Raw genomic sequence first — 27,556 nt, 5'->3', positions numbered from 1 at the left:
GGAAAGAAATTCTGATCCGAATGAGTCTGACCGGGGCAGAGTATTCCGAACGGCGCGTTTACATGACGCATTTTCTTTCCGATCAGGCGTTCATTCCGATTACTTTTGCCCATGTAAACGCGGCTACTCACACCTTTGGACAGTGGGAGGAAGCCGGAGATCCCGGAGAGAACCCACACATTAACGGGGAGAACATGCAAACTCCACACAGAAAGGTCCCCCATTGATGTTGTGATTTTCATGTCCCCCAGCCGGGACTTGAACCGGGGGCCTTCTTGCTGTGAGGCAAGAGCGCTAACCACTGCGCCACCGTGCAATAAATCAAATAAATCAATAGTTAAGTACCATATATTCTGCACTTTATTAAATGCCCTAATTTTTTTGAAAACACTCTATAAGATCACAGAGTGGTCCACAATCCTTAGCGAATGTTGTACAAGTTTGCCCATTTTTCACCAGCAAACAGCCATATTCAGGCTACTGCATAAGCTAACTACATGCAGAAAATGCATATGTAGTAAAATTACGACAAAAATATCAACAATTTACCAACTGGTCACTATTTTGTGACATCAAATAAATCTAAGAAGAATGGGATAGAGTGTAGACATACATTTACTAAAAAAGCTATTGATAGGAAAACTAAACTAACTAACCAAACTAACCTGCAAGACTAAAAACATTTATTTATGTATTTGATTCTTTAGGATTAGAACCAGCAGAACCAACACAAAGATCATAATGACTTTACTTGAATCTTCTGCTGTTGCAGCTTTTGGGTATAAAGTTGGTGAATAATTTTAGGTTTGGTGGGAAAAAAAAGAAAAAGAACTAGAGGAGATGGACCTGACAGAGGAAAATTGAAATGAGGTACAAGATGTGCAGGATCTGCTAATTAAACAGGGCACAGTGTTCAACTCTGACAAGATTAGCTCTTGTTTTGTGCCATTTACTAAAATGAATTTTAATTCACACAAAAACATTCAATCTTGTGTCCTGGTTGGGAAATTGTGAGTTGGCATAAAGTTTATTGTATCTTTGACCTTTTTTTTTTAAATGATAAAACCTCCAAAAAATGATTTTGTCAAGAATCTTGTGACAGTTTTCCAGCTGCTAAAGGTGCATTGTAACGTCCTCCATACTGCTAGTTAACTCACAGCTGCATTTGAGTTAGCACGAAAAGAGGTAACTAATCTTGTTGGTGAAATGATTGAAATTCATCTTTCCTGTTTACCTCTAAGCATCAATAAACATGAAACCCAGGCTAGTGATCCTAAAATAAAGCAGGAAGTAAAACACTTTTAGAGGATTTATTTTTTTTTCTGAGCGTGCCACAACATGTAGTTTCTTAGGGTTTTATGGGATGGATCTACAGGTGTTTGCCCCAAAGGTTTGGATGATGTGAACTTGAAAGAGACGTGCGTTGATGCTAAACTGGGATTTTGGAATTCTTGTTCAGAACAGCTGAATGTCCCACAGCAAAGAGCAGCTGCAGCCACTAATGCTGCTAATGAGCAGCAGGACGCTGATTGCACGCTCCCAGCATCATTAGAACTGCAGTTATGGCAAATATCAGACACAATTTCAGCATTATTACTGTCAGCTCCCCTGAACCACGTCTGAGCGGTTCCTTCCAGCAGCAGGACTGCAGTAAACTATGAAGAATGAATCAATAAAAGCCAAGTCTCTGGTGAGGGAAAATTATTGATAATGTTAAAGCTTATTTACAATGGAAGAGTGATGCTTGTTTAATGGGTTTGTTTGCCAAACTGTTGACTTGAAGAGACACTTTAAATAGAATTAACCTGATGCTACTATCTTTACTTCTGAACGCTGCTTAAACTGAATGAAAATCTTTTTAGTTTATGCTTTTCGCTGTCAGAGGTTAAGGAAAGTGCATCGAACTGATTCATCAGTAAGAAACTTTTTTCACAAACACAATGTTTATGAAAGTTATTCCTTTTAGTTAACCTAAGATAAATACTAAACATTAGTATGTATTTATTCTTCTTCCTCTAAAATCATATGAAAAGGTTTTTTTGTGTGTGTGTGTTTTTTTTAACATGTTCTTGCTGCATTTTTTTTCATGATGAATGACATATATAAAGAAAATAAAGCTCAAAGTGGCAATTCTGGGTCTTTCTTCTACATCCAAATCATGAATCAACAGGGAAGGATAGCATAAACTCAACTCTGATGTGAATTTCTAATGACTCTGCAGAAACTATGTCCTATAAAATGGCACAGCTTTTTGGATTTTGGCTGAAAACTGCATAATTATGGTCTAATTAAAAGAAATCTGGCAACACTTAGAAAATAGATCAAAAGATGATCGAGTTGGTCTTTAAATCATCTTCTTAAACTTCTCTGTGGTCTTAAAATATTACTTAGTCAAAAAAAAAAAACCTGTGTTGTTTTCTACGACATATTCCAGCTCAGAAGAGGTAAACAAAGACGTGCACGGATGTATTTGTCTGGAAGTGCATGCGTCACATATGTTCTGTCACAAATATGCTATTTTTCAAACAGAATTTTATTTATCATGTGAAAAACACCAAAAACACACAAAGCTGATTAATGCATCCTTTCATTTATTGATTGTTATTTTTTCAAATCTGAACAGTTCCAACAAGAACAAAGAATTTCTGTGCTTTAAATAGTTGAATTACTTTAATCAGAAACTTTTTGACTTCTGTAATGCAGTACAATGGAAAAGCAAGAGTCAATGAAGCCAGGTCAGTGTCCAAGAAACCTGGAGGAAGCTTGTTTCCCAGCTGACATTTGAGCCTCTGAAAGATCCTCACTTTCTGCTGTGAGCAGAAATAACCTTTCTTTATTTATTTATTCAAATATGCATCATGATGCAAAGCACGAGCGCTCTATAACCTCTCAGGTGGCTCCGATGTCCTTACGCTCGGTGTAAATATGGCAGTTGTGGCATTTTGTTTGGTCATTTCATTACGACTTATCTTCCCCATTAGCTATTTTTGTCAGCCGCAAACTCTCTGTACCTGTCGTCTCGCATAGACCTAAGACAAAAAGTCAGTGCAGTATGCAAATTTGACATTCAGCGACGTAGACTTCTATCCACTAATCTGATCAATCATCCGTGCTGTTTGAGTCCCCCTGGGAACACAAAATCCTAATAAATTCACATGCATTGGAAGCAGGTGAAAGTCCAAATTCATCAGGAGGGTGCTGGGATTTTCTTAAGGCTTGGTGAGTTTGTGTGCTCATCCAGCAGTGACACACATGTGGAAAACAGAGCACTGAGCCAAGTTGTACTGTTTCTATGGCATTACAGCATGAGGCCAGCAAAAAAAGGCGGCACAATGACGATCATTTCAATGGGTGATAAATGGTGGAATTATTTTAAGATTAAAGCTTTTTCCTAAAAAAAAAAAAAAAAAAAAAAATGTAATTATAGGTGAACCAAAATGACAGTTTTCCAGTGATTCTACTTCAGACTAAATCTTTAAGTTTTTACCGTCTCATTTAGAACATGTTCAGTAGATAAAAGAAACTGGAGGAAAGATGTTTTGAGTTTTATTTTAAAGTCCTGACAACTTTAACTAGGATCAGCCATTCCCATGATTCTGCCACCACCAGCTGCTAATATAAATAGTTTTTGCCCATCAATAATTGTTCATAGGTGCTAAATGAACTTTATTTTATCATGGACTACTAAGAAGAAAAAAATTGCTCCAAAAGCTTCACTGTAATGGATTTCTGTAAACTGGGCAGTATTTTACTGCAATGTCAAAAATATGGTTTTATTTTGTTTTATTTAGTTTTATTCTGTTATTGTTTCCTTTATAGGGGGTTTGGTGTTTGGTCGGAGTTTTTGGTCATGTCTGTCTGTCGTCATCAGGTGTTTTTTGTATGTTAGCGTTATTATGTCAAATGTTTAATTTTGTTGTTTTGTTGTTATGATTGTTGTTGAGTGGGGGTTTGGATTTTTATAAGCTTTCGCTTCTTCCATTCCCCTTTCAAATCTTATTTTCCAAGTCATGTATTGACTTATATTTTCTTTTTCCAGGTAAATGTTGATTTGATTTGATTTGAAATAAACTTGTTACTACTACTACTACTAAAATACTGTACAAATCTGTTTTTACAGTATTTTGCTCTAAACACCAATGCATTGTGGGAATTTACTGTAAAAAGCAATGGATTGTGGGGATTTCCCTATCACTACTGTAATTTCCAAGTTACTGTGCATCAGAATACAGTAAGTTATAAAGATTCTTTATTGTGAGCAAATTCCAAACATTGTTTACATGTGGTGTCACTCACAGTAAAGAATCAAGCTGAAAGCTAAACTGTATCCCCTGATACTTCTTACTTTAGCTTTTCTTTTTTTTTTTTAAATGAATTTACCCATTGGATAGTTTTATTGAAATTATAAGTCATCTATTTGTGGACATACGGAGCATCAGGCTCAACTTGGGGTTTATTAGTTAGATTAGTAGAGACACTATAACAGATAACTTTTCTCTTTTAAAATTCCAGTATTTTACTCACAGCAGTTTCACCAGTAAGCTACTGTTTTTTTTTCTTTTTACAGCAGTTTACTGTAAGAATACTAAATAAATATATTTAGGTTCACTTTCTAACTTTATTGGGTAAACGTGAGATCTTTTTCTTTTAATTAGCAAAGTTGACAAACAATAGGAGAATGCATGATTGGTAAATTATTGTTTAATGTGAAATATTTTATTGATTATAAGTCTTGCACTGATTGAAAACATATTTGTTTTTTTTAACTGCAGTTGTTAATTTTTCCAGTGAAGGACTAAAAAAACCCCCAAAGAACTAATTAAATGACATTTTGACTGAACGACATGTTAGCACAGCTGTTTTTTGAACACATGGTAATTAACTTTTATTTATTAGTTTGGTTTTCTGTTGCACATTGATATTAAAAAAATTGTTGTCATATTTTTTTAATTTTAGAGTTACAACAGACAAACAAAAGCAATTAAGCTTATAATAAAATTAATAATTTTAAATTTATTTTTCTGTAAAAAAAACAACTCACTGTGCTTAAATGGACTAAATGGTCAAAGGATTTAATTTAGAGAAACAAAAGTAAAAAAAAATGGTGAAAATTGATTTATATTTATGACTTTCAGAGAATTAAATGACCTCCCACACTATTGAATAGGAATCTAAATAGCAAAGACTAAGACTAAGCCTCAAAGTTCACATATTTTTAATAAAAACGTTTGCCTTTATAAACATATTGAGGAAAAAAACCCTCATATCATTACCTCAAAAAGAGTTCCAGCTGAGAGTAGAGGAACCGCAGCAGAGCTCTGCGCGCGGTGACTTCAGCGTGACAGTCGTTGACCACTTGTCCTTGGTCACTCAGGTATTCCCCGTTGATGCATTTGGTGCCGGTGGATAAAGCAACCACCTGTGCGCGCCTCAGGTCCAAATCTGTGGAGCAAGTTCAGGTAAACGTTCCCGTCAGGAAATTTATCAAAACCCTTCATACCTATTGATCTTCAACCTGCGTGTTTAATACCTACCTAAAACCTTCAATCTCAACTTTCTGTCAGTGACAGATGTCTGTTGAAATTGGAAAAAAATAAATAAAAAATCTTTTGAACCCAACTACAATACCCCAATTGGAAGGAAAAGAACACTGAAGTTAAAAGTTAACTTCAGTGTTCTTTTGTTGACCTACAGTTCACCTTTAACCTACTCTGTTTGGATAAAATTGCTTTTAATTCTTTTTGGATTGCATTTGCTTCAATTTGTTTATTTGCTTCAGCAAATAAACATTAAAAAATGTTTTAGTACAACCCCCCCCCCCCCAAAAAAAAAAAACAAACAAACAAACATTCACATCATATCAAAATAGAACCATAAAAATGACAAGTTCAATAAAAGAAAACTAAAGTCCCACAACGTGTCCAAGAAACTGTAATCCACAGCCGTAATTGAACCCCAATATTCTTTGATTTGCCAGAACTGCAGTCTATGGACTGAAAGAAACTGTGCAATTTGATTTTTCAATTTAACATTCAGAAAAGTGATAAAGAAATTATTTCTTTTAACCTGAATGAAGTTTCATAACAAGTGTCAAGCCATTTAGACACATTTACCATTTTTTTCTAAAAAACCCTGTGCCCTTTTGACACCTCTATATATAAAAAAGAAACCATCTTAAACCAAAGAAACAACCGTTCTCTGGCTGTCTTGAGGGAAAGGTGACTCCTTTTTTGTCAGGAATTCTCCCCATATAGGGGCGTGTGATGGACAGACGGAAGGGATCTAAAGGAAGGTAAAGGGGAGCTGTGGGTGGTGGATCAGCTTGCCATTCCTTCCATGGCTGCAACGAAATCTCCCGGATCGCCTCTGAAATTTAGGCTTCACTGACTTCTGGCAGACCTGCAGGCATTGGCAGACCAGCACATGAGCTTTTATCAGCTCCGGCCCAGATGGCACAGTGTCCTGACACCTCCACTGATGAGGGGAAGGAAGGAGGGCAATGAAGGCAAGACGTAGAGGAAGAGCAGAGCACGGGCAGTGTGTGTGTGTGTGGGTGTCTGTGTGTGGGAAACATGAGTAAAAAAGAAGGAAAAGTTCAGTTTTTCTCCATGTAAATAACAAAAAAATTTGTTGTTGATTATTGTAATGATTATTGTGCAATAATCATTTTTTTACCATGGTCCGAGTGAATACTCGATTCTGATTGGCTGCTGGGTGTGCGTTAAAGCCTGATAGCCGCACGGTGAAAAAAGAAGTTCCGGTCACCTAGCTTAAATGTTTTGTATGACCATGGTATAAGCGGGTTAATGGCCTTCGAAGCGTCCATTATTATTTTTTAACGCACTTCACGGAAGCAACCAGGCTTCCACGGGGTGCGGTGCACCACGTAACAAATAGTCCCGGTTGCGCCGCACCACCGCTGCAGTCAAGATTCGGCGATATATATATATATATATAAATAAATATATATCTAAATATATATATATATATATATATATATATATATATATATATATATATATATATATATATATATATATATATATATATGCTGATCTTTCCGATGGGTTGACTAAACCCATCCGTAATAAACCTTTTGCTTCATCATTTGGACAAAAACAAGCAGTAAGAGGTGAACTTCCTCTTTGAACTGATGCTTTATTCAACCCATCGGAAAGATCAACATATATATATTGCTGACTCTTGACTGCAGCGGTGGTGCGGCGCGACATCATCAATCAGAATCGAGTGTTCACCCGGACCATGGTATAACACTTTTTAACGCGTCGGACGGTTCAGGCTTCCACGGCGTGCGTTAAAAAGTGATAATGCATACTTCGTCAGCCATTAAACCTTAAACGCATAAAAACTACATACTACATACTTTTACTGTACAGTCATTCTTACTTGTATTTATTAAAAAGAGCTGCTGGAAAATTAATTTCATTGTGCACTGCATGACTATAAAATATTCTGAAAAAAACCTATTTATAGTTAAATTCTACCTTTTTGGAAATGAATTTGTTCTCCTTTTCAAATTACTTAATTTATGTGCATCTAAGGTTCTTGCAAAGTCCCTATTATTTCTTGGCAAAGCAACCCACACCTTAGTTTTCTGTGTGCTTTTGCCTAATCATATTTCTTGTTCAGCATAATTAAAGGGAATATTATGTAGTCTGTTTAATCAGATTTTTAAACATTTTGTGAGCTTCAAAAGTGCCAGTTTAATAGGAAAAGTAAAGTTTTAGGACTGTTTTTGTACAATTGAAAACATTTTTGTTAACATTTTTGTCCTTTTTGGTTTTTGCTGGATGACTACTTCAAAAAACTGTGAAAATTGCGGAAGATTGAAAACCAGAGGTTAAAGCATTGGTTAAAAAACAGACATGTAGTCATATTTCACATAATCCTTCAGGTGCATTATTGTTTGTCATGGTAAACGATCAAGTTTTGGGGTCACGTCTACTCTATGCTGTTTTATGTTGTGTACACTTTATGCTTTTACTTTTTTTTGTCATTTGTGTTTAATGTCTGTGTTTCTTTTGTTATTACTTGCCTTAGGACAACGGGTGTAATTAAGGTTTTGCGCATTTTCCAGCAAATTTATGTTCTAGCTACGCATAAACATTGATTTAGCGTGCATTAACCGAGCTTAAATAAGTCTGAACCGCACCAGAGTTCACTTGCAATAAAATCCCCAAACTTTGTTTGGGTGTGACTTTATACCTGCAAAAACAAAGTACACACATGCACCCGAAAGCGGGGAATGAGCGGTGGAGGATTGTAGTGCGGCCATGTTAAGAAGTGTCCTGAACAAACCATTGTTGTGTGTGTGAAAAGTATTGTGAAGTATTTGTAAGGATACAACGTATGAGTGATGTTGTTGTATGATGCCCGTACGCCACACTATAGCCATTAGTAAGGCACACATACAGGCTTCTTACTGACTGCATGCCAATGCTGTACACAGGGTGTGCAGGTAATAAGGAACTGTTTGTAGGATAGCCAAACAATCTATGGTTTCGTGCAAGAAACGCGCAAGGATCGCACACTTTTCACTTGAACGGGAATAACAGGCTTCTTGTGCAGTGCGCTGGATTTTGGGGCTTGATTAATGCCTGCGTCACACCTACTTCACCCTTCTGTGTTGGTTAAGTGTTTACTATGACCTGTCGCTAGCAGCGTGAACATAGTGGAAAATGTGCACGAACATTTTCGCTCTGCAGGCTCCCTGTTTGGTCTTCCTTTTTAAAATGTATGGCATCCCTGCATGGCTTATACAGGTTTGCTCGCCTAAATGTACCAACCATGTCAGTCTCAGACTTGGTACGACTTTGATATTTTTGCTGGCTACTTGTGTGCCCTGTACAGGTCCAACTGTGCCCCCCCCCACAAACAGACAGCCCAAATCCATCTGGACAGACGATTGTTGCCAAGGCCCAACCCAAAAACAAAATACTCAAAACGGTTTGGACCAAATAGCCCGGCATGAGGGTACTCTTGGCAAGCTTCAAGTAGAGAAATGACAGGTGAAATGTAATACGCTATTATGCAAATACATGCAGTACCTAAAAATGTTCCGTTTCAGATAAATCTTGATATCATGAGTTTATCTTTAGTATTCCCTACAGGCAATAGAGTCCAATTCCCTTCTCAGTGATAAAGCAAGTTCAAAAAGGTAACAGACTCTCCCTATTTCATTCTCCTGCGTTCTCCTTGCCGTTCCACTTTGCGATTGTTTAGATCAGTTTTGCAGTGGATAATTCCTGCTGCGCTGCTCGCTACCCTCCCATGAAATTGCCAATGAGGTTGCCTTCAGTTCGCATAGGAAGAGGTGGAGAGATAAATGAAAGAAAGGCAAGTGAGAAGGAGGCGATGGGGGACGGAGCCCCACCGGCACAGCGCTGCTTTTTTAAAAGCAGGAATAATCAGCAGCATCACAGAGATCTGAATAAATAAATAAATAAAGATGCGGTGGGGGGTGGGGTGGGGGGGCAGTAAAAAGGGAACAAAGTAGAGGAGTGTCAAAGGCCTAAAGCACTCTTCACACAGATACATCTGTTGATTGCTGGTGATTCAAAGACGACACGCCCCGGGGGGGGGGCAACACTGTCAGGAAGCATGTTCATCACAGCCTCAGACCTGGAAATACTCGCTATGGCAACTGCAGTGTACTGTTAGAGACCTTAAACAGGAAGACAGAAAGAGACCACTCTCTATGGCAACCTGTGTATTGTGAAAATGGCTTTTTGATTTTGGCAGCAGGACACACATGAAGGTAAAGTAACTCATTAAAGCACTTTTCTACCTTCTTTAAGGGCCAAAGTCCCTTGTATGTATGTGAACGTTACTGGAGCCAACAGATATGTTAGTAACAATTGAAAGTGTGTGGACAGGCCCCGCCCCTTTTAGATTTGTTTTACTTCTTAGCCTGACCATAATGATTATGAACATCCAGCAACTTGTTGCTTTATTATGCTTTATGATTTTATTCCCCCCTTCCATACCCTCCCCCCCAACACCCCTCCTTCTTCTTCCCCGCTTTTCTTTTTTGTCCGGTCCAACAAAAAACTGTTATACATATGATTAATTGGAATAAAGTTTAGTATAATTTACAAAAGGGGTTTATTCAAATATACATCTGCTGTGTCAGAAGATTCAAAACCCCATGTTGTAGAAGTAAATTATGTCCAACACAAGAGGCACAAGAGATTTCTTTTTAGTGAAATTTTGCATGCTTTTTCTGTTTTTAAACAGCTTATTGTGTTCTGCATTCTGATTGGCTGTCGATTACAGTCAACCAATCTTTTCAAAGCTGTGTCTCCTGTACAGAATGTGTCCAGTTTACCAAATTTACATAAATCTCAGATCACAGTCAGGTATTTATTTTTTATTCTATAATACTGGACTTTTTCTTTCTGTGAAGGTTTGAACTTTGACAGTTTAAACAAAAGAGAAAAGTGTAAAAATGTTCTTGTCGGTCTGGGAAAAGTATAGAGAGCGTGTAGTGAGGAGTTTTACTGCCTTAAAAAATCTGTAATCCTACTTTGTAGATTTAATCTATGGCTAACTCCCACGAAACACAAGGAAACACTGTATGTGGGAATCAACCTGCTGAATTATCACCAGAGGTTGACCGCTCTACCTCTGCACCACAGCCATTCTGTATAGAAGGTAGACTGTGCAAAAACAATGATTACCGTTCAATAAAAATGATGTTAAAGATCAGATGCCTGAGTGCTATTAAGTTAAATTTTTATTCCACACTGAGATCCAGACAGAACTTATCGTTAATTTGAATAAAAACATTTCTAGTGAGGTGATTTCATTGGTTGTGACCCCTGTAAGCACCTGAGACTGAAATAAGCTCTTCCTGATGCTTTTAGGCCCCCCTGGAGTGGTGCAGCAGAGCTCTGTTCTGCTTACCTGCATCCTTTGCCTCACACCTAAAAACCTTGTGTCTCCTCTAATAAAGTCCTTACATTGCAGCTGTTCTCAAAGACTAAAAGGCAGAGCTGCTCTACAGACAAAAAAAAGCTTCTTGGCAGAGTGGAGGATCAAGATTGCATCTAATTTTTGCTGAAGCAGTTTTTTTTTCATCTTCTCTTATATTAGAGTGTAAGTCAACACATTCTTCAAACAGGAACAGCATATGCATTTTCTCTGTGTTTCTGCTTAATGTTGCATTACTCCAAGTTCTGCCCCCCACCAATACTAGTTTACAACATGGCAAAACTTTGGCAATACAGCCTCTTACCAGCAAAAAGACCTTCAACACTTACAGAGACAAAGGCACAAAGTCTTTGCTCAACCTTTAGAAAAGTAAGACACTGATTTGCATTTATGTTGTTATAATGATAAATAAGCTATTGTTGTTTTAATGAGTTTTATATGACTATTCTCAATAAAAGACACCTTGTACAACAGGATCATCTCAATGCAGCAAATGTAGTGGTAGGATGTCAGCAGAGACAAACAAAATAACATAAAATAAAAAATGGCATGGTTTTTATTTTATCCTTGGTACATTTCAACCAGAAATAAGTAAATCTAAAAAATGAAATGAAATCAAAGCTAATTAAATAAAGATTAATAGTCAGGCTGCCTTATAATCAGGCCTAAATATGAATTCTGGCTGTGCTTACTGACTACTACACTGCGGTCAAAAATCTGTCCAAATGTTTGACTTTGGTAAACTAAAAAGTTGCACCACTTGATGGATCGTTGGAGCATTATAGGGAACTGTAGTCAGGAGCTTGGTGGGGTGATACGTAGTCCTGCAACTGTTTTGGAATTAATTGAATAAAGTTTGACAATTTGGGTTTGCCATTTAGTCCACAAAATACTTTACTTTTTACAAATTAAAAAACATTTAATTTTCTTCAACAAGAAAGATAAACGACCCCACAAAGGAGAGGTCAAAGAACCACACGTGGCTCCATAGCCTTGAGTTGCAGGCCTTGGGCCACATTGCAACATTATCATAGCAGTGTTAGTCCAATAACGATGCAAGAGTTTATTTCTTTTTCTATTGAAAATATCAGCATTGATGATAGTATAGAAATATCAATAGAACTACTATTTCCTACCAAATGACACATTTTTTGATATCAGGATTCTGGAGTATTCCCACTTATTTCCATGTTGGTTTACATTATTGTTTTTTTAATTTTACATAGCAATGAGTGTTTATTTTTGATACAGCCATTTTTAAATCACTTTTATTTTTTCTCATTTTATTCATGGTCACATTCCATTTCATATTTCATTTGATAAGTCACCACAGAGAAGCCCTGTAAAAGTGTCTATTCAAAAATCTAAACACAACAGAATTCTTTTGGGGAAAATCTAAAACTTTATGGTCAATTGTGCTTTTCTGCCGTTTTTTACCACGTGATTTACAGTCCAATTCCCCCATATACACTCACACTCACACACTGATGGCAGCTCTGCTGCCATGCAAAGTGCCAACCTATAACCACCATGAGCAATGTGGAATTTAATGAATTGCCCAGGGACACTGAGACATGGGCAGGCAAGGTGGAAACTAATCTTACCACCTTCTGATCAAAGGTCAACTGTTCTGCACCACAGTTACAGATATTGTCATGTATTTTTATTTGGAATCACATTTTTTGGGATTCTATAGAAATGTTTCAAGTTTGCAGGTCTGGTGACAAACATCTGGCATCATCTCTATGGTAACATAGAGAGTTGGAGACATTTATTTATTTTAAATAAAAAAAAATCATCTCACATTTCTGCCGCTATTAAACTAGATTTATGTAAATATACTGTTCCCCTTTGCATTTCTTCTAAGGAAGTGGGTCAATTTAGTACATATGTTTTAGGAGAAAAACATCATTGAGGTGCTTAAAATCAGAAATCAAAACTTTTTTAAACAAAAATAAATGTTAAACTTTGAAAAGAAGTAGCTTTCCTCGTTCTTAAGAAAATATTTTTAAATGCAGCTGCTTTGTTGAATTTTGCATATATTCAGTGAATACTAAAAAAAGAAAAAAATGCAGTATTACAAAGTGACTGAAATGATAAATCGACTGTGAATTTATGAGCTGTGAAATCTTACTTTGACAACACATTTTTTTACGAATATTTAATGAACATGAAGAATTTACAGTAAACACGTTCTCAGTGGATTTGCGAGGTGGCACATGGGATCACTTCAGGATTTATTTTTGCATTAATTAGAAAAGTTAATTAACAACAATCTGTATTTTAACAACTGTGCTAAAAAAAAGTTGAAACTTAACAAAAAGGTAGTGCAGAAATAACAAGCAAATGAGATTCATTGTCAAAACAGATCAGTAAAAGCAAAATAGGTTCAATAGTTTTCATTCAACAAAGAATTTTTTTTTTCAAAACATGGCAGTGAAACTTTTATGGGTTCACTTATTTGGACTTTTTTTTTAACATTTTATTTGTGGTTTTCTTTTTTACTTTAATTGAGGTCTTCTATAAAGACTCACTGATATGACTGCAAATGATGATTTAACCCTTGTGCTATCTTAGATGACCCCACCCTTACATTGACGTGTTCTCCCTACCATGATAAAGGTGGAAAAAGGTGGAAAGATTTCATGTAATCCATGGACACCAGTGAAGATCACAAATCATTGAAGAAAAAAGGTTCAGAGCACTGTCTAGTGGGTCTAGATGACCCAACTCCCAATGTTAAAGTGCCTAGAATAGTACAAGGGTTACACTGGACTTTTCTGACTCAGCTGAAATAAAGACCATTAGTTAAACACAGTTACTCTAAGTCACATGCACTTGTATGGCGGTTGATCCGTACAGGTTTTTGAGTTCTCAGCCCTGTGGAGGGTCGTGGAGAAAAGTGGCCGCATCTTAAGAGGAGCACATATGTCTCTTGAGGCACATACAGGCCACCTTCAGAGACATCATTAAAATGGTGTGTGGTAAGTATATCGTGACGTTTCTGTAAGGTTAGTGTAAGTTGTGCACACTCATGACATAAGGGTGATGCCATCATATGATGCCCTTATGCCAAACTTTAGTTGTTAGTCAGATGAGCGTACTTCTTACTAATGGGGGTATACATGTGATACCTAAGCGCTTGAGGACACCTGTAGCATTTACACACAAACTACCCTCTGATAGTCTAATTTCCTCATTTCTAATAGTCAGGCTGTAGGCAAGTAGCTCACCATAATCTCGTTAACATATGGACTCCTTGTCCAGTCTGCAGGATTTTTGGGGGGTAAAAAAAAAAAGAAAAATGTGTACAACACGCCTGTGTTTCACCTGTTTCACCCTTACTTTACCTTTGTGTCTTTTTAAAGTGTTTGCTACAACCTGTTGCTTGTAGTTTAGAAAATGTGCATGAACATTTTGGCTCCTCAGGATCACATAGCGGTCCACAACCTTGACAATTTAGTGTGGACCACTTATGTGCTTCGTACAAGTTTGCACATTTTTGTCCCACAGACACCCCATATCCACCCGTAAGGCCAGTTGGGACTAAGCATTTAGCTATAAAAAGATTGCAATGTTTTTGAATAAAAGCTTGATATATGCTGCAAAACACCCCCAAAAAAGGCTTAAAAGGAGATTTTGTTTCTGTGTTATGAATAATTAGGAGCATATTTGTCATGTTTTTCTTGTTTTGTTGCTTCATCTGTAGGGACACTTGTGTTTGGATGACCTCTATGTTTAAAGCTCCTAGTGAACTCATCAGGATAGTAAATGGTACTTTTAATGAGAAAGAAATAACCAAACAAAACAATATTTTTATGCCTTTCAGAGGTCACAATAGAAAGGTCTTCTCAATTACATAAATTTATATTTATGGCTTTAAATATAATTCTAAAAATAACCAAGAGTGCATAGTTACACAAAAGTAAGAGCATAAATTAATTGTGATCAACTGGAGTTTACTTGTGAGTTAAAGCACAGAGGTTTACATGAATGCTAAATGTGACATCATTAAGATGAGCAGGCGCATGGATCAATTCATGAGCATGGAGTTGAATGGAGCAACTCTCACCCACCTCCTGTCCACAGATGACATCCTTTTGAGTGGATAAGACATCAACTTCCAAATCTAGGATCTCCAGCAATGATATTGGAATATCATTCAGACTGGGCAAGGGTGCCTAGGTGGTAACAAAGACTTCCTTTGTGGCTCCTACTTTGTTAACAAAGTAAGGTCCATCCTGAGAATTCAACTGAATGGAAAGAAACAGTCAGGGCTACCATCATGCTGGCATAATAGGCTGCCCAAAGGAGGAGATGGAGGCCGATGACACAGAGACATAAAAACATGTAACACATGTAAAAGTACTTTTACATGTAACACATGTAAAAGTAAAAAAAAAAAAAAGTTTTTCACTTTTTTCTCCATTTTGAAAGAGAAGTTTTTGCAGTTTTTGCAGTTACTTTTAGCCCGTGTCTGCTTAACGCTCAGACGGCTAAAGGCGGGGAACCGTTAGCTGCTAGAGCAAAGAAGCTCACACCAGGAAAGATGAGGTATTTTATTCATTCACCATGGCGCCATGGCACATTTGTGGGATTAAGAAAAAGAAAAAAACATAAACATGAGAATGTGTGTCGCAAAAAAAAAAAAAAAATCACGATACTGACCTTTTCAATGATCTGTTATAACAGCTGTCAGCTGCAAATGATAGAAGCTATTATTGGAGTCTTTTTCATTTTGGGTGGCAGTAAAACCGGGCAATTGTTTCCTAATAGGGCAACCATTATCTCAAAGCAGGCATTTAAACATTTTCTTGTGAGCGACCAGGAGCTCCCAAGGTCAACCTTTATATGCCATTTATATGCCAACTCATTTATATGCTGTTTAGGTTGGGCTCCGGTAGACCCGTCTTTCATGTGTTTTTTCATCACAAGATGTTAGATGATTACGCTGAATGTCACCCGACTGCTGTTGAATCACAGAAAGTGTGTGGAAAAACCTGAGTGGCAGCAGAAAGACGGGGAAAAACAAACTTGAAGAATCTTTATTTGCTTTAACTCCTTGACGCCTATTGATGAACTTCACAAATCCCTTTGGTTCCAAATTTACCTTAGTTTAGCATCTACTTGAAAGCAAATTAGTGATTTTATTTTTCAGAGCAGGAATAAATTCAGGTGTCAAGGGGTTAACCCTGAGCAAATTGTAAAGTACTTCAAAACGCTAAAACAGGCCCAGCCGGTCGCTGCTTTGTAAAAATTTCTCTGCTCATCTCAGCATCACTTCAAAAATATTTCTATATTTGTTTTTACCTTCTACAAGCTATGTGGTTATTTGAAAGTCACAGTATGTGGTTTCTGGAAAAAAAAGCAGATAAGAACCAAGAAAAAAAGGCCTGTTTGAAAGTGGAAATGAAGATTCAGAGCTCAACTGCTATTTGTAATCAACTTGTGTGAATCCATTTACTGGTACTCCCTCTCTGAATTCATGTGCGTCCCCTTCTTGCTCCTTTGTTTTTGTCAATCTGCTCGATAAAAAAACACTAGAAAAGGAATTTTTGCCTAATCTCAGCAAATAAATTTTTGTTTTGCTGTTTTTCTTCTTTTAGAGTGGAAAAATCCAGATTCCCGCTGTCTGTGAGCACATGTGACCGCTGTTTACCATCTCCATCGATTCAAAGGAGGCCCTGGTTGCCTTTGCTGCTTGTCTGGATCTAATCTCGCTCAGGTTGGAGCTCAACTGTCGCAGCTGGACCCCAGTGAGGATGGTGGATGTGGGTGGGGGTGGTCGCTGTCAGTCTCCAGTTCAAAGACAGACCCCGATTAATATTCTCGAGACAGAGAGAAAAGGCGGGACTGTTCAGGACTCCCCAGAGTTCCTGTCAAGTTTGGTGTCTGCTGCTCAGACGCTGGCCGCTGCAGCAGCCGGCGCCATCGCCGCCGCCTCACTGTGAATACTTGGCAGCCTATGGTCTGGATCTTTGAAGATAACGCTTGCTATTAATAAACAAACAGAAGCAATTACTGGGAGCCAGAGAGAGGAGAAGGATTGGATTAGGTCCGGATGAGCGCCCATCTCACTGAAGTCTAAACTGATGAGCTGCAGCACTCCAAAGACAGAGATAGTAATCCCTTCTCACTGAACCCCCATCCTCCTCACCCCCACAGCCTGCAGCGACACAGCCAGATAACACTCCTCTGTACGTGTGTAAAGGCATTTTAATATCATATTCCACAAAAGGTGAAGGCCTTCTGTTTAGAACCATGGCTTTTTATCATATTTAATTTTTTCTTTACCTGACGAAATGAGGCAAACAGACTGATAAGTTACGTTCACACCGTCCGCAGCAAGGTGTGTTCAAGCAACCACTTGCAAAGCAAGGTAAACGCGTGTTTTAGGCTTTGTGTTCAAAACTCTCACATTCAAGCGTCTCTACGCAAGTTTCTACAACCGCTTTCTGGCTCTACGTACAAAATGCGCTGGCCTTGAAAGTTAAACCAGGTCAAACTTTGACCAATCAGGGACTCAGATTTGGCAGTAACGTATGGACGGCGTCCTTTTCATGGAAGTGGTACCTGTTGTAAAAGTGATCATGGAGGAGAAATTAGTAATTGCTGTTTGTGCCCGGCTGGAATTCTATGACACCAATTCTTTCCAAACACCATGCAGACAAAACATTTTTTTTTGTTATTTCATGTCTTCTTCTTTCTCTTTCGGCTTTTCCCATCAGGGGTCGCCACAGCGAATCATCCTTTTCCACCTCACTCTATCATGGACATCTTCTACCCTAACATTAGCCAACTTCATGTCCTCTGTTAAGACATCCAAATATCTCCTCTTTGGCCGTCCTCTTGCCCTCCGGCCAGGCAGCTCCATCTCCAACATCCTTCTACCAATATATCCACTATCCCTCCTCTGAACATGTCCAAACCATCTCAGTCTGGCTTCTCTGACTTTGTCGCTAACACAGGCAACATGAGCCGTCCCTCTGATGTACTCGTTCCTTATCCTGTCTAACCTGGTCACTCCTAAGGAGAACCTCAACATCTTCATCTCTGCTACCTCCATCTCAGCCTCTTGTCTCTGTCTTACTGCTACCGTCTCTAACCCATAGAGCAGAGCTGGTCTCACCACTGTCTTGTACACCTTCCCTTTGAGTCTTGCTGGCACTCTTCTGTCACACAACACTCCTGACACTTTCCTCCAACCGCTCCAACCTGCCTGCACTCGCCTCTTCACCTCTTTTCCACAATCCCCATCACACTGAACTGTTGACCCCAAGTACTTAAACTCCTGCACCTTCTTCACCTCAGCCCCCTGTAACCTAACGCTTCTACCTTGATCCCTCTCGTTCAGACACATGTATTCTGTCTTACTACGACTGACCTTCATGCCTCTTCTTTCCAGAGCAAACCTCCACCTCTCTAGCTGTTCCTCCACCTGCTCTCTACTCTCACTGCAAATTACAATGTCATCCGCAAACATCATTGTCCAGGGAGATTCCTGTCTTACCTCGTCTGTCAGCCTGTCCATCAGCATAGCAAACAAAAAAGGACTCAAAGCTGATCCTTGGTGTAGTCCCACCTCCACCTTGAACTCCTCTGTCTGACCTACAGCACATCTCACCACCGTCATACTTCTCTCATACATGTCCTGAACTACTCTGACATACTTCTCTGCCACTCCAGACGACCTCATACAGTACCACAGCTCCTCCCTCGGCACCCTGTCATACGCCTTCTCTAAATCTACGAACACACAATGCAGCTCCTTCTGACCTTCTCTGTACTTTTCCATCAACATTCTCAAAGCAAAAATGGCATCAGTGGTGCTCTTACGGGGCATGAAACCATACTGCTGCTCACAAATCTCCACCTTCTTCCTAAGCCTGGCTTCCACTACTCTTTCCCACAGCTTCATTGTGTGGCTCATCAACTTTATTCCTCTATAGTTGCTGCAGTTCTGCATGTCACCCTTGTTTTTAAAGATCGGGACCAGAACGCTTCTCCTCCATTCCTCAGGCATCTTCTCACTCTCTAAAATCCTATTGAACAACCTTGTTAGAAATTCCACTGCTGTCTCTCCTAAGCACTTCCATACCTCCACAGGTACGTCATCAGGACCAACGGCCTTTCCGCTCTTCATCCTTTTCAGAGCCTTCCTAACCTCATCCTTTCCAATCTCTGCTACTTCCTGCTCCACAACAACCACATCTTCCTCCCTTCTTTCCCTGTCATTTTCCTCGTTCATCAGCTCCTCAAAATACTCCTTCCATCTTTTCTGTACACTCTCTTGGGTTGTTAGCACCTTTCCATCTCTGTCCTTAATCACCCTTATCTGTTGCACGTCCTTCCCATCTCTGTCTCTCTGTCTGGCTAGCCTGTACAAGTCCTTTTCTCCTTCCTTTGTGTCTAACCTGTCATATAGCTCATCGTAAGCTTTCTGTTTGGCCTTTGCCACCTCTCTCTTCACTCTACGCTGCGCTTCCTTGTACTCCTGTCTATCTTCCTCAGTCCTTTCTACATCCCACTTCCTTTTAGCCAACCTCTTCCTCTGGACGCATTCCTGTACTTCCTCATTCCACCACCAAGTCTCTTTACCGTCTTTCCTCTTTCCAGATGACACACCTAGCACCTTCCTACCTGTTTCCCTGATAATCTCTGCTGTAGTTTCCCAGTCCTCTGGAAGCTCATCCTGACCACCCAGGACCTGCCTCAACTTCTGCCTAAATTCCTCACAAGTTTCTTCATTCTGTAGCTTCCACCACTTGGTCTTCTTTTCTGTTTTCCCTCTCTTCTTCTTCCTGACCTCCAGAGTCATTTTACACACCACCATGCGGTGCTGTCTGGCTACACTCTCTCCTACCACCACTTTGCAGTCGTTAACCTCTCTCAAATGACCTCGTCTACATAGGATGTAGTCCACCTGAGTACTCCTACCTCCACTTCTGTATGTCACTCTATGTTCCTCTCTCTTCTGGAAGTAAGTGTTGACTACAGCCATTTCCATCCTCTTCGCAAAGTCCACCACCATCTGTCCCTCCAGATTCCTTTCCTTCACACCAAACCTGCCCATCACCTCCTCATCACCTCTGTTGCCCTCACCAACATGCCCATTAAAGTCTGCTCCAATAACAACTCTCTCTCCTCTGGGAAAACTCTCTATGACCTCATCCAACTCACTCCAGAATCTCTCCTTCACTTCTAAGTCACAGCCAACCTGTGGCGCATACCCACTGACTACATTCACCATCACCCCTTCGATTTCTAACTTTAGGCTCATCATCCTGTCTGAGACTCTTTTCACTTCTAGAACACTGTTTACAAACTCCCCCTTCAGAATCACTCCTACCCCGTTTCTCTTCCTATCAACACCATGATAGAACAGTTTGTATCCTCCTCCAATACTACGTGCCTTGCTGCCCTTCCACCTTGTCTCCTGCACACACAGTACATCTACCTTCCTTCTCTCCATCATGTCTGCCAGCTCTCTGCCTTTCCCTGTCATTGTGCCAACGTTAAGAGTCCCTATTCTCAAACCTATGTTCCTGCCTTTTCCCTTCTCTCTCTGGCCACGGACCCTTCTGCCTCCCCTCTTTCTTCCACCAACAGTAGTCAAATTTCCACCGACACCCTGTAGGTTAACAGCATCGGTGGCGGTCGTTGTTTTTTTGTTATTTCATGTCACTTTCTTCTAATCTCGGTTTGGTGTAAAAAAGGCACACCCAGAGGAAAATTAACAAATAAATTTACATATATATATATATACATATAAATATAAATGTATATTTATATACATATAAATATACAGATTGTTTAAATTCTATAAAGAAAAAGGAAAGAACATGCTGCATTCACAACATCAAATATTTTGCCCAACGCTTGTCCAAAAGTGTGTTCATTTAACTGGTGCTCTTGACACTAGTGGGAGGAGCTACTTTTCAAAGTTTTTTGCCTCATTGCTACATCCCTGAAAACATGGATGATGTTAAGATGTTATCGTTTTTTATTTGGAGAGTTCTACAAACGCATGTCTGTGTTCATGAGATCATTCAGAGTCCCACAGAATGACGGCCGTTCTTCAGTATTTTCGTTTCTCTGTGACCCAGTTTGACGACTTGCTGTTCTGCATTAGTCCAAGAAAGAAAATAATGATATTATAGGACCTTTTTATTATTGTCTCGCTACAGTTTAGGAGGAGAATGATCAGATGCTCCAACATGTTTGTTTTGAACTCCACCTGCTGATTACATCATCAACAGGCAAAAGCTGAGTTCCTGATTGACGGAGGCGATGCAAATTCATTACCAAAGATCAGATATTTTAACTCTGGAAACAATGCAACGTGCCACACTGGCCAGGACTTCCAAAACCCGCTGCCACTAGTTCGCCGCACCAGACCCGACGCTCAAAACACTGCAAGACCTCTGATGGCAGCTGAACATGGTCTTTAGTCTCTTGCGTGCAAATTGAGTTTGGCGTGAACACAGCTGAATGGTTCCAAGGCTGTGAAAGAGTTTACTTCACAACTTTTCTGTTTCCATGTTCTTGTTTGACTTGCTAAAACATTTTTTGGTGGATTTCGGGTTGATCTGGACTCACGCTTTCTACTCAGATCAACTTTTAACTGGTAGTAACTATATTTAACCCCAAATCATAACCCTACCACCACCATGTTTGACACACGGAGATAGGTTCTACATACCAAACATTTTGAAGCCATTTTTTTTTCTTCTCAACATGTTCAGTGGATCTTTAGCCTACTTTTATGTTTTTAAAACACCTCTTTAATATATGAGAGAAAAAAACACACATACCCATTTAAAAAATGATTGAATGGAGTCCCCCTTCACATAGAAAAATGACGGTTTCTTCCAAATGTGATGTGAGAACACGAATGACTGCCGTCATGCTATAAAGACCCAGGTGTGGGTTAAACACAGTAAGACGCAAAAAGCAACACAGGGTGCAACTCCTTTTGTTTGCAGGAGAGCATCACTGAGAAACTTCCTGCTCCACCTGTCGGCGTCTCGCTCGTGTCACTCAGTCAGGTTTCAGATTAAACTGATCTAGTTAAGATTCCCGCTGTGGCTTCTGGAATTCCTGTCAAAGCTTCCCGAGGAGTGTGAGCCCAGCATGCTGTGGGGATGACTGACACTCGCTACTGTGTTTCATTCTCCTCAGAGACCCTGAATAGTCAATAATTCAGGTTGACGGTGTTCTCCCCTGCATGAGCACGAGACACAGCATGGAATAGAAACTCTGCCTGTCCTTCCACATTCAGTTTATTTCTTTCTCAGTCACACATTTCCTTCACTATCCTCTTTCCCGTCATCTTTCCTGGCCCACCCAACCCACACTCACTCCCTCTATATTGCACCACTTCAATAATTCAAAGTCATATATAAAAGTCAATGAAATTTGCCATACCTCGGGTCATTACGATGCCTGCCAGGGATTTGTGTCGAGTGTGAGCGGGACTGCAGCCCCCCACCAGCAACCGGTACTTCTCCTTCACCAGGTAAAATACTGAATCGGCAAAATCCTGAAAAAAACCAACACAGATGCTGCTTTCAATTATGCTTCAAACAATCCATGAAAAAGTTTCGGATTTTATCTTTCAAGGGAATTTTCTGTTTCCTTGTATCTATTTAGCCAACAATTAAAGACCCACTCCACTGAAAATGGTGTTTTTAAAAAGTTCTTGTGACATTTTTTCAATGAGGGAGGACACATATACAGAAAATTAAACTTAAAATTCAATTTCTGAGTATTTCTTTATTCAAATCGTTGTGAATCGGGGTATGACAAAAAAAAAAATCACATTTGTGATACTAGAATGTGGGGGCTACAAGTTCCTCTCCATTCTGATGCATCCATTTGTAAACAAGTAGATCCATTAATGTCTTTATTTTCCTCATATGCGCTGGTATCTGGCTCAAAACTGCACGGCTGGATAGCTTCAATAATGCTTGTGGACATTTTTGTTGAGCCGCTAATGTTAGGTTGGAGGTGTGAGGGGCTGTCAGGTAGGAGATGGGGGGCGGCGTTGCACAGCACCAATGGCGCCACCCACAACACAGAGGTGAATTTCTAATGAGCTACATGCCGCTGTGCAGAAACTATGTCCTACAAAACACCACAGGTTTTTGGCTAAAAGCAATATAAAGCTAATTAAAAAAAACTCGGGGAATGCTTTGAAAATAGATGACTGGAGTGGGCCTTTAAAGAAATGCTTTTGATTGAGATCATATTTCGGGTTAAAAACTGTCAATATAACATTCGTAATTTTTATTAAAACAGGAATGCAATGCAATAGGAAACAATCAATAAAAACCTGCAGGTTTAAAATAATAAACTTGTCCATTTAGCTGAGCTTTTATAAATGGGCCAATGAGATTTGAACCATATTTTATCACAATATAAAGCAAGCCCAGCTATTCATAGAATTAACTGTATATAATATTTTAAAAGTTCCACTCTGAAGGCGTACCCCTCTTGCTTTGTGTTTCATAATTTTACTTATTTTTAGAGATTTTATTCTCTGACAGCTCAGGAGCTCTTTGGAAGCTTGAGCTCTCTTTTCAACAACAAAAAAACTTATTTGTGATATTTACGAGCCAACAAATCGAAATCTGTTTGTATTTGTTCGATTAATTTTTTTGCTAAACTGTGGTTTTTGTAGTAAATTCATTCGCCCCGTTTTAACCACCTAAAAGTCCCCTGACTTCCCACTAAATCTCCAACCTTCAACAGATGTTTCCCAACTATGTGCATCACATTCACACCCATCTGAAGCTTTACAGCTCTTTACTCCAGTTATAATTAAGGGCTTAGTTCCTGAGCTGCCGCCGCGCCAAGTGTACAGCGGCAGAATGGCAGCAGAGCCGACAGATTGAGGCCCAAACGGCTAAAAGGACATCAACAGTTGCATCAGTGACATACATAAAACGTGAGGGAGGAGGAGGGAGATTAGAGCCCCAAACGGCAAAGAGAGTGAATGAATTAGTGAACATATTGAACATTATAATCCTCATCAGAGCTGGAAAGCTGTCACAGAGGCTGGCTTTGCTCACAGCTTGTGGTGCAGTGGGTGGCACGCAGCTCCATATGCGCGCATGCAGGAGCGCGCACATTTTCAAGCTGACACTGATGTCAACATAAAGCTTTTAAGGAATGAGTTAAAAAGAGTGGCGGAAAGTCACAAGGATTTTTTTCTTTTTCCAAGTCAAGCCTGAGTCAAGTCGTCTTTACCAACAGGCAGCCAGCAGGAGAGCAGAAAACATCATCTTTTGTTCCACTGCAGGATTCTTTTTTTTCTTCTTCAGCATTTGAGATGATTTGTTTGTCCTGAGCTCAGCTCTAAGAGCAGAAGCTATTTTAAGAGACAACACTTCTCAGGACTGCCATGTCATCTGAGTACCGCACACCTGGACTCTTATTAATCCCACAGCGCTTCTACGAGACATGGAGAAACCAAACTTGAATGATTCTGTGCACAAATTTGCAGTTTAATCCAGATCGACTGGTAAAAAACATTTCTAAAGGGGAGGAACTAGTTCATGTGTTGGTACCAGATTACACACTCATTTACTAAATAAGTTATTTAGGGTTTAAAAACATCCTTAAAATATTATTTTCAATCTTTTCAGGTTCTTTAATTATCGTGAAGAGAAGCTACAAAACAGAAGACAATGGAGATATTTTGTTCCGCACTAAAGGGTACACTGAATTATTAGGCGCACCTTCAATGAATTGTCTATTTTTTTTACTTTTGTCATATAGAAGACTTTATTAACTGCGTTCATTGTAACTCTCGAACTCCTCTTCTTTTCCATCCGGTCCAACAAAAAACAGTTACAAATATAATTAATATAAATAAAGTTTAGCCCTTAATACCAAAAAAGGAGTTTATTCAACTATACACCTTGTGTGTCAGAAGAGTCATAACCCCCTGTTGTAACATTATTATCTGTCCAATAGAATACGCCTTCAGCTCTCATCTCTTTGCTCAGCAGTTGAAAGCCGGCTTGGGAGAATCTGTCAATCAAACGTTTCAAACGATGGACATAGGGACCAGAAGGCACCACATGCTTAGTTGATTCTGTTGTGAAGAAAAGGTGGTTTTCTCCACGTCAGCTTCCACTAAGATTACAATAAATGTGTAAACAGTAAAAGTGTTAAGGCAGAGGGTGTGTTATTCAGATGTCGCAGGGGACATCTCTGTTTTTGAAGGGTTAATGTCATCTTTATGTTCTACGTTGTGTCTTTTTTTTCTTTAACTATACAGCGGTCCATCTCTATGGCACAGATCAGTTTTTGCAGTGTTTTGGGAGTTTCTTTCTGTGCAGTTTTGTATCCTTTTTAATTTCTCAACGCACTGAGTTCTGTGTTCTGAGAGGCAATTTCAGATTTTGAGCAGATCTTTGTTTTCATTCTGTAATGCTGAATATGAAACGTGGGAGTAAAATCATATTTCTGTCTTTTTAAAAGCTGCAAAGTGTTGACATTTTAGAGAAACCTTTGTGGGATCAGAAATAGTCAACATTTTTATTATTTCTTCCATTCAAACAAGACTTAAAGATGCTAACTTTCATTCTGGCTAATTGTATGGGGTATATTGAGATTCATGGATTAGCTAGCCACCAAAGATTCACCAGAAACATTAAAAAAACAATAATAAAAGTACAGTACTTTGTGCTTCTCCACAGGGAAATGTTACAGCACCAAGAGTAGCAAACGAAGAAAAAATAGTTTGCCACTGGAGAAAAAGGCTCATGTCTTGAACCTCAAAGTGACATCCAATTAATCTGAACAGAATCCTGCTCTGTGCAGCAGCGTCGGCTGGTGTCAGTGGTGGTGTGAACCCGGAGTCGGGTCCTCCGTCCCTCCCACCGGCCTTTTCATTGAAGACATTACGAGGGGAAGAGGGGGCGGCGGCTCAGAGAGGCCAGCAGAGCAAAGGTGGAATAGACCTTGGCAAACAGCTCGGCTCTGCTCCCCTCCCTCTGACTCTGTTATTTCATGTTTCCTCTTATATCCTTTTCACTACGTCTCATCTTTTTCTCTTCCCCCTTTAACCCCCCTGTCGTTTCCTCCTAAACTGTGTGATAGAGGGCAGTGGTGCATCAGAAACAGTGGACCACCAGCGAGTCTGGACCCTCATTATATCTGAAAGGCAGCTGTGTTTTTTTCCTTCTGAGCCTCTCCGTTTATACCAGTTAAACACTTGTGAACACCTTTCTGCTTCCTTTACACATACAAACATAGAAATATGTGTTTACACACACGCAGACACTCTTTTTTTTTCCTCTGCGGGAAACGCCACCTTGAGTGTTGGACCCTAATGTGGCAGAAAAACGAGGCCAAGGATCTGGCTCTTTCGCTCAGACAGACCAACAGAGCGGCCTGTCACCCCAGCAGGAGGAGGCGGCTCGCTCCCCCTCTGGAGAGCATCAAGGTTGGCAAAGCTCTACTACACAAGACATTTAAGAAGAATTTTGTAGATCTGCAGTCAAGAAGCTTTTGCTTTTATTTTTAATGGTTTTAAAAAGGACTTATCATGATGTTAGTCATTTTAGTTAACCCTTTAACACCAAAGATCTACTCGTTGAACTACCGTTAACTCTTCTGCTGTTTATGCAATCCCTACTGTAAAGTGTTAAATATCAGCGCGAAGCACTGTTTCCCCGCTTTAAAATGCAATGAGATTACGTAAATTGCGTAAAAGGTTGAAGAGTTACTGTCGTTGAAAGAACGTCAACACTGGAGCTAAAACTCCAATGTTCAAGGGCTGTCTTGATTTATTGTAAAAATCCATCCTTAAAGGACCTTGTTAAGATTGGAGATATGCTGTCAGAAAGCATATCCAAGCTGGTCTAAGCATCAACAGACTGAAATTCCTAAATGCGTCTGCTATATTCTGTAGATAGAGTTATCTCATGGTTGTTTAAAAAATGCCAAAGAAGAGTGTTCTTGGCTGTTAATGACAAAAGGAGCTTTTTTGTTTTGTTTTAAAATGATATGTTTGGACCGTTGCAGTGGATGCAGTTTATTTTTCAGGTAATCTTCAGTGGTTTTTGAGTGTTCTGTATTTTACTTTGTCTTTAGCTGCGTAATGTGGGAGCAAAGTTTGTTAGGTAATGAAAAGACAGTTTGGCATGTTTTAAAAAAAAATATTATTTTTTTTAACCAGCCTGGATGAAGAGAAAAACAGGATTTATTTAACTTATTTGTAAACTAAAAAACATCTACTTGCACAAAAACTCTACATAAACACGTTTCCAAACCCATATTCTGTAATTAAAAATTTTCCCCAAGATAAAAGATACAGTAAATAATTGCTGTTACGTTTTCTGTTCCTGTACTGTTTTACTGTTTCTACTCCTCCATAAACAAAGAAACCGATGTCCACAGTAAATATCTCTTTTAATGTTGACTTTTATGTCCCACATAGCCTCTGCTCATCTACGATTTGTGTTTAAAGATGAAGGTAGTCTCCACAGATTGCTGGGTGGTCATGGAAGAAGATAACCAATCAGAGCAATTATTGTATCAGATAGGAAAAATGTAAAAAAAAAGAAAAAAAAGAAATCATTGACGTTTA

At 39.2% G+C, this 27,556-nt stretch overlaps 1 protein-coding gene across 2 annotated transcripts in view; it reads right to left on the bottom strand.

Moving 5' to 3' along the window:
• adarb2 (adenosine deaminase RNA specific B2 (inactive)) overlaps positions 1–27,556 on the bottom strand; it is a 230,405-nt gene that overhangs the window by 26,742 nt on the left and 176,107 nt on the right. For both annotated transcript variants that reach the window (XM_020712721.3, XM_020712719.3), the window contains exons 4-5: positions 22,381–22,495; positions 5,274–5,442 (exon numbers count right to left, since the gene is read on the bottom strand). In XM_020712721.3, coding sequence (XP_020568380.1) covers positions 5,274–5,442; positions 22,381–22,495 — 284 coding nt within the window. The remainder of the gene's footprint in view (positions 1–5,273; positions 5,443–22,380; positions 22,496–27,556) is intronic.

This window comes from Oryzias latipes, chromosome 20, assembly GCF_053564925.1.
Source record: "Oryzias latipes strain Hd-rR chromosome 20, Olatipes_Hd-rR_3.1".
Lineage (NCBI taxonomy): Eukaryota > Metazoa > Chordata > Actinopteri > Beloniformes > Adrianichthyidae > Oryzias > Oryzias latipes.
Note: the sequence above shows the minus strand (reverse complement) of the source record. Positions and strands in the feature narration are given on the sequence as shown.